The sequence below is a fragment of the Engystomops pustulosus genome, chromosome 1 (assembly GCF_040894005.1).
Source record: "Engystomops pustulosus chromosome 1, aEngPut4.maternal, whole genome shotgun sequence".
NCBI lineage: Eukaryota > Metazoa > Chordata > Amphibia > Anura > Leptodactylidae > Engystomops > Engystomops pustulosus.
The window spans coordinates 17,999,650-18,013,234 of NC_092411.1; the positions used below are offsets into that span (position 1 = coordinate 17,999,650).

At 43.4% G+C, this 13,585-nt stretch overlaps 1 protein-coding gene across 2 annotated transcripts; it reads left to right on the plus strand.

The window, feature by feature from the left end:
• Positions 1–320: 320 nt before the first annotated feature.
• Positions 321–6,751, plus strand: SUB1 (SUB1 regulator of transcription). 2 transcript variants are annotated; one of them, XM_072134393.1, is made up of 5 exons: positions 321–477; positions 2,267–2,339; positions 2,789–2,923; positions 5,245–5,353; positions 6,135–6,751. In XM_072134393.1, exons 2-5 carry the CDS (start codon positions 2,268–2,270, stop codon positions 6,212–6,214), a joined length of 396 nt encoding a protein of 131 aa, XP_071990494.1. In that variant the 5' UTR covers positions 321–477; position 2,267; the 3' UTR covers positions 6,215–6,751. The 2 variants fall into 2 exon arrangements, with proteins under 2 accessions (XP_071990494.1, XP_071990503.1); XM_072134402.1 differs by lacking the exon at positions 321–477 and adding an exon at positions 899–923.
• Positions 6,752–13,585: the final 6,834 nt, after the last annotated feature.

Sequence of the window (13,585 nt, forward strand, 5' to 3'; positions counted from 1 at the left end):
TAGTGCTCGCTCATCTCTAGTTGTGACATATGCGAGAGGCCCATTCTTACATATTGCTAGTTCCTTAGCTGCATACAAACATATAAGAAACTAATGCGTGTGGGAACCTAAACAATTTACCTGCAAATTCCTTTTGGCAGCCCTGGTAAGTAGGATTGTTTTATAATTTCTTTTGCTACTGTTTTATTTTTGTGACGTAATGAACATGTGACGTCACACATTACAAGCGCTCTGCATATGTGATTAGTTGATATAACACTCGTTTTAACAACTCATTGGCTGAACCGCCGCAAACGAGAAACGATAGCATTTGCCAACCACAACATGGCCGCCGGGTACGAGCTCCTTACGTAGATGCGTGCGTGCTGACGTCACCGGCGAGCTAGGTCTCATTTTTCTTCACCTCGTGTGGCGGGGGTCTGACGTCACTTCCTGTTGCAGACGGTATTCTAGTAATTCGGTTGTGAGTGCGGACAGGTGAGCGCGGGGTGTGCGGCCAGTGGCGGGTGTGAGGCCGGGCGGGGGTTCGGGCTGTGGGGATGAGTAGAGCGGGCGTGCGGACCTCATTGTCCGGCTATGACACTGCTCTGTAATGGCGGGAAGCTGTCTAGCGGGTGTTATGCTGCCCTTAGCGGCAGAGCCCCGGCTGTAGACAAGCGATGGCGGCTCCGTGGTCTCTCCGGTCACCGGCTGCCCTGTTATTAGCGGAGCTGGAGGAGAAAATGGCGCTGATGTGCAGAAAGGACGGGCTGGTTGTTCTTGGTTATAACGGGTTTCGGTGTCATCTGTGCGAAATGCATGATGGGGGTTGTGATCCTTCCCTGTGATGGGGGTTGTAATCCCTCCCTGTAATGGACCATATGGGCCTGGCCAGTAAGGACAAAGAATAGGATGTAATAGAGACGCCCCCCTCCATCTGTATGGTGAATGGTTTTTCCCATTAAAATGAATGGAACTAAACAGTAACAGGACTCTCCCATTCTATTTGGTGGGGGGAGTAATTTTAAAAAATATATATAAAAATGGTCGTCTTAAGAGTTTCCTGAGGGACATAATTTTATTTTTTTTTTTTAAAAGAATCAATATTTTAAGTTCATGGACACCTCTCCAAAAATGGTGTTGCATGGTCTCTTGTAGCAAAAATATTAAAGGGTTTTACAAGATTCTCATAACCCCTCCTGTGATGGCTGACCTGGCACAGCTTTAATTTCCCTTTTTTTTCCTGCCCCTGTGGGGTTTTCTGAGTTTCTTTGCAACCCCCCCTTTAGACTGCGTTCACATTGTGCTTTGAAACGTAATTGCCTAATTATGTTACTGTTAACGTTTGTGTTTACAAAAAGTAAGGCTAACGTGATGCAAGTGTTCACATTGTGTTAACATCTGCTTTCTCTAAATGGAATGTTAACACAATGTAATTAGGCAAATCTCCTCTCTTGTTGGGTCAGGTTTGAAAACCCAATGTGAACGCAGCCTGAGTGACACACGTGTCCACTCAACGTCATGTCTGAGTGAACAACGCATAGTAGCTGGGCCCAGGAACTGGCTCAGTGGTCATGTGCACCATGAACATGTCATCCCTTTTTGAAGGAACAGATTTTTATCAACCACTAAAATTTTAGGGGTATCTGAGATTGTCTTGTGGGGTTTAAAGGGGGTTTTTCCCATGAACCAAGTTAGGCCCTATCCACAGGATGGTTTTAAATTGCTGATTGATGGGGGGTCTCGGTGATGTGATCCCCACAGATCACGAGAATGAAGGGTCTGACTGGGTCCCAGATACCTCAGTCGGACCCCTCGTTGCTCCCGGAGATTAATGGAGCAAACGTCGCTCATGATCGTTCTGCTCCAATCATCTCCAGGAGCGACTAGGGGTCTGACTGAGGTACCTGGGACCCCTCGTGATCGAGACCCCCACAGAACAGCAAGTTACACACTATCATGTGGATAGGGCTTAAATTGGTTTGTGGGAAAGCCCTTTTAACACCTGGCAGAGCCAATGGCATCATTGTGCAGATTTTCTCATGACTGGGGCGTATTGTGCAGCAATTAGAGTGCTCTACATACTAGTACACAAAGCGCCCGGATGAATTCTACTACAGATCCTACCTGGCATACAATTCTGCGATAGCCAAATGCTTCAGGCCACAAGAGCCTTCCACGCCCACAAAACAGGAGGTTGGCATAGGAGGAGAAAAAAAGCCACCATTCCGGATAATCCCTCCACACTTGCTTATGTCTGTTGTCTTGTTCTTTTCTTTTTTTTAAGGATGCCAAAATCAAAGGAACTAGTGTCCTCCAGCTCGTCGGGGAGCGAATCTGATAGTGAAGTTGATCAAAAGGTGAGTGTCTGCTTGCATATTTACACGTCTTCTATGAGCTCCAACCCAAAAAGTATACATTTCCAGATATAATCAAATGATATGTTGGGCCATCAACCTGATTTTTGTGACATCAAAGGGAAAAATTATTTAGCTGAGTGCCAGTTTTGTGGCTTACAGAGTAACTGTAATGTTTGTTTTTCCCCCATGTTTATCATGGTAGATTTGTTTTAATACACCCATGGCGAAAAAGAATGGTTATATTATATCTGGGTGATGCAATAGAATGGAGACTCTAGAATCTTGCATTCAACATGAGCTGCTGTAATTTATCAGTGTAAGGAAAGATCACGGAGGACTGTGCTCTGTTTCATCTTTTGCCAGAAAGGGTAGAAAAAAAAAAATTTCTTGCGCAATTTTGTATATTTTTTTTGCAATGTGTGACAATGGGAAATACTTTTTATTCTAAGGCAAAAAGAAAAAAGCAGCCCCCACCCCCAGAGAAGGAGAAGCCAGCAAAGAAGCAGAAGTCAGGAGAAAGCTCTAAAGCATCTGCCTCTGCTAAACAGAGCAGCAGCAGCCGCCAGGAGGATAACATGTTCCAGGTATCTTCCCTGTGTATACCTATTGCTATAGACCGTCTGGTATGATGAGGTTGTATTTAATTGTAAAGTGTATCATACACTGTAGCACGACCGACCTACCCAGCCACTCAAAATCGCACACGTGCATTTTTTGTTTTGTTTTTAATGAACTCTGCGTGAAAACCTGGTAAACAGGAGGTGTAATGTAGAGACTAAGGCTACATTCACACAACCGTATGATTTCTCCAGTCCCGTATTTACAGGCCGTATATACGTGAAGTTTTTCATCCGTATGCAGCACGTATGTAACCCGTATTTTATACGTCCCCATAGACTTCTAGGGCATACGGAACTGAAATACGGGAGAAAATAGGACATGCTCTATATTTTTATACGGCTAGTATACGGTACGGTACGGAACGGAGTTAACAACGGCAATATAAATGGTCAGATGTATTGTCCATTGAAATGAATGTGGCCGTATGTAATCCGTAAAAGTACGGTACGGCTGTTTTCATACGTCCGTGTGAATGTAGCCTAAGGCTACATTCACACGACCGTATGGAGGACGTATATACGGCCGATATACGTCCTCCATAGACGGCAATGGGCGCACGGCGCCCTACGGGAGCGGTACGGTGCGGCACCGTACCGCTCCGTACCCCGGAAAAAGATAGGACCTGTCCTATCTTTTCCCGTAATACGGAGCCGTGCGCCATAACTTCCTATGGAGAGGGGCGGGGGTGAGCTGCGCTCACCTCCTCCTCCTCTCCCCGTGCACTGCCGTTGCCCGCTACGGTACGGTACAGTACGGGCGGGCAACGGCAGTGTGAATATAGCCTAAAGCAGAATCCTTTCTTGTTTACACACTGAGTTGAGTGTGTTGCTGAAAAAAAATTATAACATTCAGGACCTTGACCATGACCTTCAAGACAGAGTTTAGTCAAGACATGACTAATCAAGCTGAGCTGGATCACTCATACACAGCAGCTGGGGGATGGTGCAGAAATTGATTCTTATGCCTGGCAGGCACCACACAGTGATTACATCATTCTGTGAGCAGTGCGTAACTAATGTTCTAGGAAAAGTGTTGAGGAGTGACACAGCTTTATTATCATAACTTTATAATGGTTTTATCAGGAAAACCACTCAGCTCATGGATTAACCAAGGTATGATCCTGCATCAGTGTAGCTACAGCGTTCTCAAGGTATGTTTGCTTCATAATGCATCAAATGGTAGATATTCTTTAAGATGTAAAGGCCTTATCGCAGTGCATTACAAAGATGTCTAAATATATTTGAGGTCCACTCTAAAATTACTGGGGATAAATAGGACAAGGCACAGCCTACCCTCTGATCTGCCCTATAGTGAATAATATCATTGGAATCAAGCATCCCATTAGCCTGCAGAAATCATTGTAGCTAAATTATAGCCATTATAGCCATTCATTTCTAAAACCTCTTACAGAGCACTCATTTCTGTAGTACAGGCAGTCCATGGGTTACTTACAAGATAGGGTCTGTAGGTTTGTTCTTAAGTTGAGTTTGTATGTAAGTCGGAACTGTATATTTTATCATTGTAATCCCAGCCAGAACTTTTTTGGTCTCTGTGACAATTGGATTTTAAAAATGTTGGGTTGTCATAAGAATCAATATTGACACTAAAGCTTCATTACAGACACATTTAATAACTGTTACAGCTGATCATTGTAGCCTTGGACTAAAGTACAATAGATTACCAATATCCAGAGGTCCGTTTGTAACTAGGGGTCGTATGTAAGTCAAGTGTTCTTAAGTAGGGGACCACCTGTACTATATAGCATAGGGCAGCTCAGCGGAGCTAGTTTCCGAAGGTTTGAGGATCAATGTTTTTGACTTCACAACCCCTTAAAGGAACACTCCAGTCAAAGCAAATGCATTGAATAATGCAGGGTCTGAAGGGAGGAGCAGGACTCTATTTCATTGTATTCCTAAAACCTTGGAAGAACCTAGAGTAGCGCTCCTTCCTTCAGGCCCTGCTCCATGCATTATTCAATGAATCAACTGTGACTGGAGGGTTCCTTGACCTTACACTTGCACAGTAGTGCTTGTTTCTGCATAGCACTGTTCTTGTTACCCAAAAATCAGTGATGGGTCCTCAATGTTACATTGACATTTAAGCCTCTTAATTCTCAGGTCAGTGAACAGCTGAAAAACCACATATTAAGATGGCTATTCAATCATTAATCTGCCTTGGGAGGTATTGGGGTAGAGACTTGCCTGTATAATTGTGCCAAATTTGTTTTAAAAACCTCTCTAAAACTTTACACAAGTGTCTGTAAATACTGTATTTTATTTTTAAGATTGGAAAAATGCGGTACGTGAGCGTTCGCGACTTCAAAGGAAAAGTTCTCATTGATATTAGAGAATACTTTATGGACAACCAAGGAGATATGAAGCCTGGAAGGAAAGGTAATGGTCCTTATGTCATGTTTAAGGAAAGGTGATCAATCACACAATCCTGGAATAGCCCTTTAAGCTATATCCTGAAAAGACCTCGTCACCAGCATTTACTCCATTAAACTACTAGTCCATTCAGGTAGGCTATGATATATCAGAATCCCCTCTTTTATGTGAAATTTCATTTGTTTACCTGTAAAAATAAAATTAAATTCCCCATAGTTGCCAAAATATGTCTAGTTTCGCCTCATTTTTACATGAGATGAGTCATCGATTGCAGGGTTTGTTGTGCTTCAGATACCCCTGTCATTAAAGATAAGGGTATCGTCTTTCAGATGAAATCTTAGGGGTCCCAACCAGAGATAGACGACTAAAGACATAATGGGAAATATAAGCTGCATATAAAGATTTATTTCCTGTCTAGTTTTTTCAACTTTATCTCCAATTCTGTAGCACACTGAAACATAGATCTGAAAGCAATTCTTCTCTTTAATATGGCACCAAAAGCTTTTTGTATAGGTCCTATAACAGAAGATGGGAGCATCTTAGGTGACTCTCCTCCTTGCAGCCACTAAACTTGACTCGTTGCATGTGAATATTGGATGAGAAGAGTCAAATTTGCATGACTTTTTTTTTTTTTTTTTTTTATATAAACAGCTGAGATTTCACATAAGAGGGAATCCTAGAAAGTCATCCCCTACCTGAGTGGGCTGGGAGCTTGGTGACGAGTTCCTTTTGAGGGATCCAATCTCTTGCTTTTGATAGATCGTTCTGGTTCTGTTCTTTCCTGCAGGAATCTCTCTGAACCCGGAGCAGTGGAATCAGCTGAAGGAACAGATGTCCGACATTGACGACGCAATGAGAAAACTGTAACCCTCCATCCATCGGCAGAGGAACCTCACCTTTTTTAGTTTTAAGCACTCTTTTTACATTTGCAAGTTTTTTTTTTTTTTTTTTTTGTTTTGTTTTCTACTTTGTTTTACAAATTCCTGTTCTTTTGGATTGCAGATAATGATTTGTATGATGCCGCATTTTTATGTGCATTAAAACAAGGCAGATTTGAAATGGAGTTTGAGCCTCAATTTCCAACTGGAGAAAAACTTATTTTTTTTCCTGTCCTGACGCTGCTTATCTATAGAGCGACGTGTGCGTGTGTTCTGTTTTTCTGCATAGTTGTGACCAGAATTATGTATCACCTTATTTATATCCATTCCTGTAGGAAATTATTACTGTTACCATTACAATAGACCGGAAGGTTCTCGGTAAAAGGCCAGAAATCGATGGATCCCGTCCCTTTAAGCAATGTCCTATTGATGAAGTGAATGTAAACCTTTTTTTCTTTTCTTTATGAATTGTTTTGTAACATCTTGACATATCAATAAAGGACAATACTAGTACAATAAAAAGTAACCTAGATAAGGTGCGTGTTAACCCTACAATGCCGGAGAACTGCCACTGCATTGGGATGAATATATGTAATAATCACAGGTCAGTCGTCCGGTCACATGGACTGAAAGGGCAAACCTGGGTGACTTCATTGAGCTACTAGAGAACATAAGAAATCCAGCAGAATGTACCCGTACCATAAGTAAAATGTAACTTTTAATAATTACTGATAAAATAAGTTCACAGTGAACCACAATAGTATGCACATCAACCATCTAATCAGCAAAAACACATCAGAAAGGAGCTCGTTCAGACCTCCAATAAGTCTCGTCTGACATGGTCCCCAGTAATACCTCACCATGCCTTAGTGCATTCCTGTATAGCATATGACACGGTCCCCAGTAATACCTCACCGTGCCTTAGTGCATTCCTGTATAGCATATGACACGGTCCCCAGTAATACCTCCCCGTGCCTTAGTGCATTCCTGTATAGCATATGACACGGTCCCCAGTAATACCTCACCGTGCCTTAGTGCATTCCTGTATAGCATATGACACGGTCCCCAGTAATACCTCACCGTGCCTTAGTGCATTCCTGTATAGCATATGACACGGTCCCCAGTAATACCTCACCGTGCCTTAGTGCATTCCTGTATAACATATGACACGGTCCCCAGTAATACCTCACCGTGCCTTAGTGCATTCCTGTATAACATATGACACTGTCCCCAGTAATACCTCACCATGCCTTAGTGCATTCCTGTATAGCATATGACACGGTCCCCAGTAATACCTCACCGTGCCTTAGTGCATTCCTGTATAACATATGACACGGTCCCCAGTAATACCTCACCGTGCCTTAGTGCATTCCTGTATAACATATGACACGGTCCCCAGTAATACCTCACCGTGCCTTAGTACATTCCTGTATAACATATGACACGGTCCCCAGTAATACCTCACCGTGCCTTAGTGCATTCCTGTATAACATATGACACGGTCCCCAGTAATACCTCACCGTGCCTTAGTACATTCCTGTATAACATATGACACGGTCCCCAGTAATACCTCACCGTGCCTTAGTGCATTCCTGTATAACATATGACACGGTCCCCAGTAATACCTCACCGTGCCTTAGTGCATTCCTGTATAGCATATGACACGGTCCCCAGTAATACCTCACCGTGCCTTAGTGCATTCCTATATAACATATGACATGGTGCATCATCTCAAAACCACGGACCAACATTAACCCGGACAGTAAGGAATAATAGGCTGGATCTCACCAGTCTTCGATGCGCTGTCTCCTGGTCGAGCGGTACTGGTCCGGAGGGTACATGCAGAAGAAACCCCCCACTCAAAATTGCTCTAGAATTATATGAAGCAACCAAAATTTAGCATCTCATTTAGACCTTTCGGGGCCACCGTGTCCAGTAGAAATATCCACTTTGTTTCTTGCTGTAGGACTAGCTTGTCCCAATTTCCCCCCCTTTCCGGTCTATTGATTACTTGGATGCCATGGAAACAGATCTTACTGGCATCACCATTATGGACTAAGTTCACATGGCGGGCAAGCGGCGTGTCCCTACCATGAGCTATATAGCCTAGGTGTGCTCCAATTCTTCTCCTAAACTCACAGATTGTTTTGCCCACCTACTCCATTTTACATTCACAGACTACTCTATAGATTACTCCTACAGATTTACAGTTAATGTACTGTTTAATCATGTAGGACAGTGATGGCGAACCTTTTAGCAGTTGAGTGCCCAAACTCCAACCCAAAACCCCCCTTATTTATCGAGAGGTGCCAACCAACAATTAAAGCAGTAACTTATTTCTCCCTGTTCAACAATTTTCAATCATATTGGCCTCCGGAGGACACCAACACAGTAGAAAGATGGAAAATTTTCATCATTTTAGCTTCTTTCCAGTCTCCCTCTGTACAGAGTAAATCGTGGGGCCAGCAGAAGGTCCTCGAGAGATAATTCTGTCCTGTCTACTCAGTAACAAAGTAAGTATCAAAATTGACTGAAAGCAGCATCTTTTAAGTTGCTTGGAACTGCAGGAAGATTCTTTGAGTCCTGTCTGGTGTGCTGGGGCGATGGCCCGGGTGCCGCCTCTGGCACCCGTGCCATAGGTTCGCCACCACTGATGTAGGAGTTACCAGTGACTGATGATGTGAAGGACTTCACATTCTGCTGGATTTCTTACCGATTTATGGATGTATTTTTCTTGACTTGAAAAGTGAGTTAGCCAACTAGGCAACCTTTTTCTGTCTTGTTCGGATTTAGAATTTTCTGATTCGACTATTGGTATGGCTGGTTTGGATAACAGAAGCTAAGGAGGTTTTTTCAGACAAAAAGTTTGTACAGAAAAGATACACCCCTACTTTTAATGCTGCATCTAACTAAAATCTATAAAGAAAAAGTCACTTTGTGGTGGGAGGTCCAGTCCCTGGAGAACTATATCAAAAACCAAATAGTTCCCAGAGGACTGCGAATAACACTTACCCCAGCACAAAGGTGTCGTTCCCCCACCTTGATGACAAAATGGGAAAGAGAAGCTACAAATAGTTCTCTACGACCTCTGCGGTTGTTACTTGACCAAGAGAAAAAAATCTTAGGCACATTAGAGACACGTCTACTAGAGCAGATTGAATTGACAAAAAAATTTGAGACAGAACCCGAGTTCAAGAACAAAGAGAGCCTCTTACAGTCTAGTATAGAGAAATTCCAATACCACATCAAGGAACGAAAACATAGACAGTTTACCCGCGACCTACTTGACTTCAAAGAAAATAAAGTATATTCGACTGTAGTAGGTAGGAGGCAAGTCCAGGAAACTGACATTTCTTCATCAGAGACAGACAACTCGGATACTGACTCTACCCATTAATCTAAAGCAAGAACTAGGGGAAGAGGAAGAGGAGGGAAATAGAGGTAACCCTGATCGTGATTTTTTAGATCACCCATATCAGTTGAGGGTCAGAGGAAATCAAGGCCCCCAACAGAAAGCCCCACAGAAATGACAAACCCCGTACAAAAGAATCCTACAATGACCAACAATGAAACTACTCAGGTCATTAACCTATCCTTGTTTGAACTAACTGATGTCCACATGAGCGTCCTTAAAAAAGGATTATCCTTGGTACCGAGTTCCAATTTTGAACTATTTGAAATGGTAAAGGACTTACATTTATTTGCTAGGAAACTCAAGTGGCACAAACATTTTGTTAAACAGGACAGAATAGTAAGCTCTGATTTAGGTGTTCCTGCTGACATTCTCCCAGACATTAGATTACTGACTAGTCTAGTAAACGAGAACAATCCAGTACACAGTGGTAGAGGCCCTTTTACAGACTGTAAGTTAAAAAGTACCTGACTCCCTCCCAGCTCTGATGTCTCACCAGTAGAGACATGTTTCTAAATAGGGTCATACAGGATCTTAGGCAGTTGGAAAAACAGTATACCCCCTTTAATTTCAGTAAGGAAGAGATGCAGGCTCTCCAGGTTCTGAAAAAAGAACCTTCAATAACAACCAAGCCCATCTAACTACAAAGAAATGTGTCTTGACCTGCTTAAGGATAGGGGAGCATATGAAATCCTTCTAAACAACCCGACTGAGATATACCTGAAAGAACTGGAATCTCTCCTGTTACAAGCCAAATCTGAAGGCTTGATAGATAACTCAGAGTATGAATTTCTGTTGCCCCAAAATCCGGTAGTTGATACGTTCTATAGCCTTCCGAAGGTACATAAGGGGACGTCCAATTGTATCAGGGATAGGCAACATTACTCAAAACCTTGGGATCTACCTGGACAAAGTTTTGAGAGAATTTGTGGTAGCGCTTCCGTCCAATACTCGGGACACTTTAGATCTGTTGTCAAAATTGGAAGGCATCTCTCTTGACAAAGAACATCTATTAGGAAGTATAGATGTTGAAGCGCTTTACTCTTCTATCCCTCATGAAATGGGTTTACGAGCAGTAGCCCATTTTCTCAAATCAAGGGGAACTCAACAAGAAAGACACAATTCATTCATCTTGAAAGCTCTAGAATTTAGTTTGACAAGGAACTTCTTTGTCTTTAATGGCAAATTCTACCACCAGCTCAGGGGCACCGCAATGGGTTGGCCGTGTGCACCAACCTATGTGAATCTGCTCCTGGGCTGGTGGGAGGAAACCTGTGTTTTCTCAGACTCCAACTCACAGAGCACTTTAAACATGGATGCCTGGTATAGGTACATAGATGATGTCCTAGTAATCTGGTAGGGCTCACAAGCCACTTTTTCTACATTTGTACGGCAGCTTAATGATAACACCATAGGGCTGAGTTTTACCCATGAAAGTTCCGAAAAATGCCTCCCATTCTTGGATGTTTTGGTTTCTAAGAATAGTGAGGGCACCGAGGTTTATCGTAAAACAACCTCTACCAACTCCCTTTTAAGGTGGGAGAGTAGCCACCCATTACCCCTGAGGCGTGGCATCCCCAAGGGGCAATACCTACGCCTCAGGAGGAATTGAACACAGAACTATTCCTCAAGCAAGCCAGGGATCTACGTCATAGATTCCTGGAAAGAGGCTATCCAGACAAAATTCTTTTCACTTAAATGTCTAAATTACCTTGCCAGCTATAAACCAACTAGATCGCGCAAATCTGCGCACTTGGATACCTACATATCAAGTGATGATTATGTACAGCATAATACGCCTTTATTTAGTTAGTATGCAGCAATAACGCTAGCATACAGGGTGATTGAAGTGTATCCATGGTGACTTTAAACAACACTTCCGTCCGCCTCTACCTGCATCCTAAAGCATCCCATTGGAGTGGAGGTGAGGGCGGAGTGTGGGCGTATCCGGTGTGGTTACGCCAAGGGCTTTTTGCCTTCTCATGCCGAATCCGCCCATACTTGACTCCTCCCACTTAATGACGAAACAATGTCTGAGTGGAGGAGTAGCGAGGGGGTGTGTCGCATATTGAGCTTGCCCGGAAGCGACTCCTCCCACTCTATGATGAAATACTGTGAGGGTGGAGGAGGAGGGAGGAGGTGTGTCAAGGGAATCCCCGGATGTAGCTCCTCCCACTCTGTTCTGTCATAGCTCCTCCCACTCGGCGACGTCATAGCTCCTCCCATTCTGTGATGAAGAGAAGTTATGTCATAGCTCCTCCCATTCTGTGACGGATGGAAGTTACATCATAGCTCCTCCCAAGCCTATCAGCTTTCTGACTGCGCATGGGGGAGGGCAGCATCAACTTTAAAAGTGTGAGAGCACCAGATTGTGGCGTCAATGGCAGGAAAGGGTGCAGCTCCCCCCCCTGCCCGGGACTCACCACACACTGCTAGCTAGGAGCCAGGTAATGTAAAATCAACTGCAAGGCATTCTTAAAATAAGCACAGCAAAGGCTAATGGGACCTGTCACCAGCTAAAATTGAAATTCCTGCTGCTAGTTTTGCATGAAGCTTATTTCATACATTGTATATGTTCTAAACCACAGATTAAAAATGTAGATGAGATTATTGTAATTAATAATAATACTCTTTATATAGCGCCATCAAATTCCATAGCACTTTACAAATCATAGGGGACCTATACAAATATAATATTACACTACAGAATAATAACAGTCATATGGAACAATAGGAGTGATACGACACTGATCAACACTTTCAGGGTGCGGTTACAACTGCAGCACAATCAGTTTGGAGGGAGTTTTAGGTGCAGTTTTGTTCATTTAACAAGTGAAAGACATGAGCTGAGTGGGTGAATTTGATTTTGAAGGGGGAAACCTGTTCCACAAATGTCTTTCACCTCTTAAATTAACAATGGGGTGACCCTATCGGCCATAACAAGTCTGTGATTTCTGAAAGCTTTACAACATCACAAACTCATTCAAGGCCACCAAGAAGATTGGTCAACCTCGCAAGACAAATGCAGGAGAGGACAAGATAATGTCACCAGAGTAGTGTGGGAGACTAGTGATGTCCTGTCGTCGGTGCTGTAGTCATTTACAGCAAAGTCCTGTGCACTTTCTACTGATTGGTGGAACCTTCAGAAAATGTTATAATCTTTCTCTATTCTACAGTCATGGCCAAAAGTTTTGAGAATGATACAAATGTGAATTTTTACAAAGTCTACTGCATCAGGATTTATAATGGCAATTTGCATATACTCCAGAATGTTATAAAGAGTCATCAGCTTAAGGCTGGATTCACACGACCGGTGCCCGCCGTACCGTAGCACGGCGGGCACACGGCAGCGCGTGGGGAGAGGAGGAGGGGGAGAGTGCTGCTCACCCCCGCCCCTCTCCATAGGGATATATGGCGCACGGCGCCGTATGCCCTGAAAAAATAGGACATGTCCTATTTTTTCACGGGGCATGGAGCAGTACGGTGCCGCACCTGTGCGGCACTGTACCGCTCCCGTAGGGCGCCGTGCGCCCATTGCCGTCTATGGGGGATGTATATCGGCCGTATATACGTCGGCCGTATATACGTTCCCCTTGCGGTAGTGTGAATGCAGCCTAACAGCGATTAATTGCAAAGTCAATATTTGACTTATAAAAAGGAACTTTTTCCCCCAAAACACAATTCAACTTCATTGCAGGCCTGCCTTAAAAGGAGGTTTCAGTGATTTCTCCAGTAACACAGGTGTGGGTGCTGATGAGGACAGGGCTGGAGATCAATCTGTCATGATTAGGTAAGGCTGGTGCTTGGCATCATTGTTTCTCTTCTGTTAACCATGGTTATCTCTAAAGAAACACGTGCAGTCATCATTGTACTGCACAAAACTGGCCTAACAGGGAAGAGTATCGCAGCTAGAAAGATTGCACCTCAGTCACCAATCTATCGCATCAT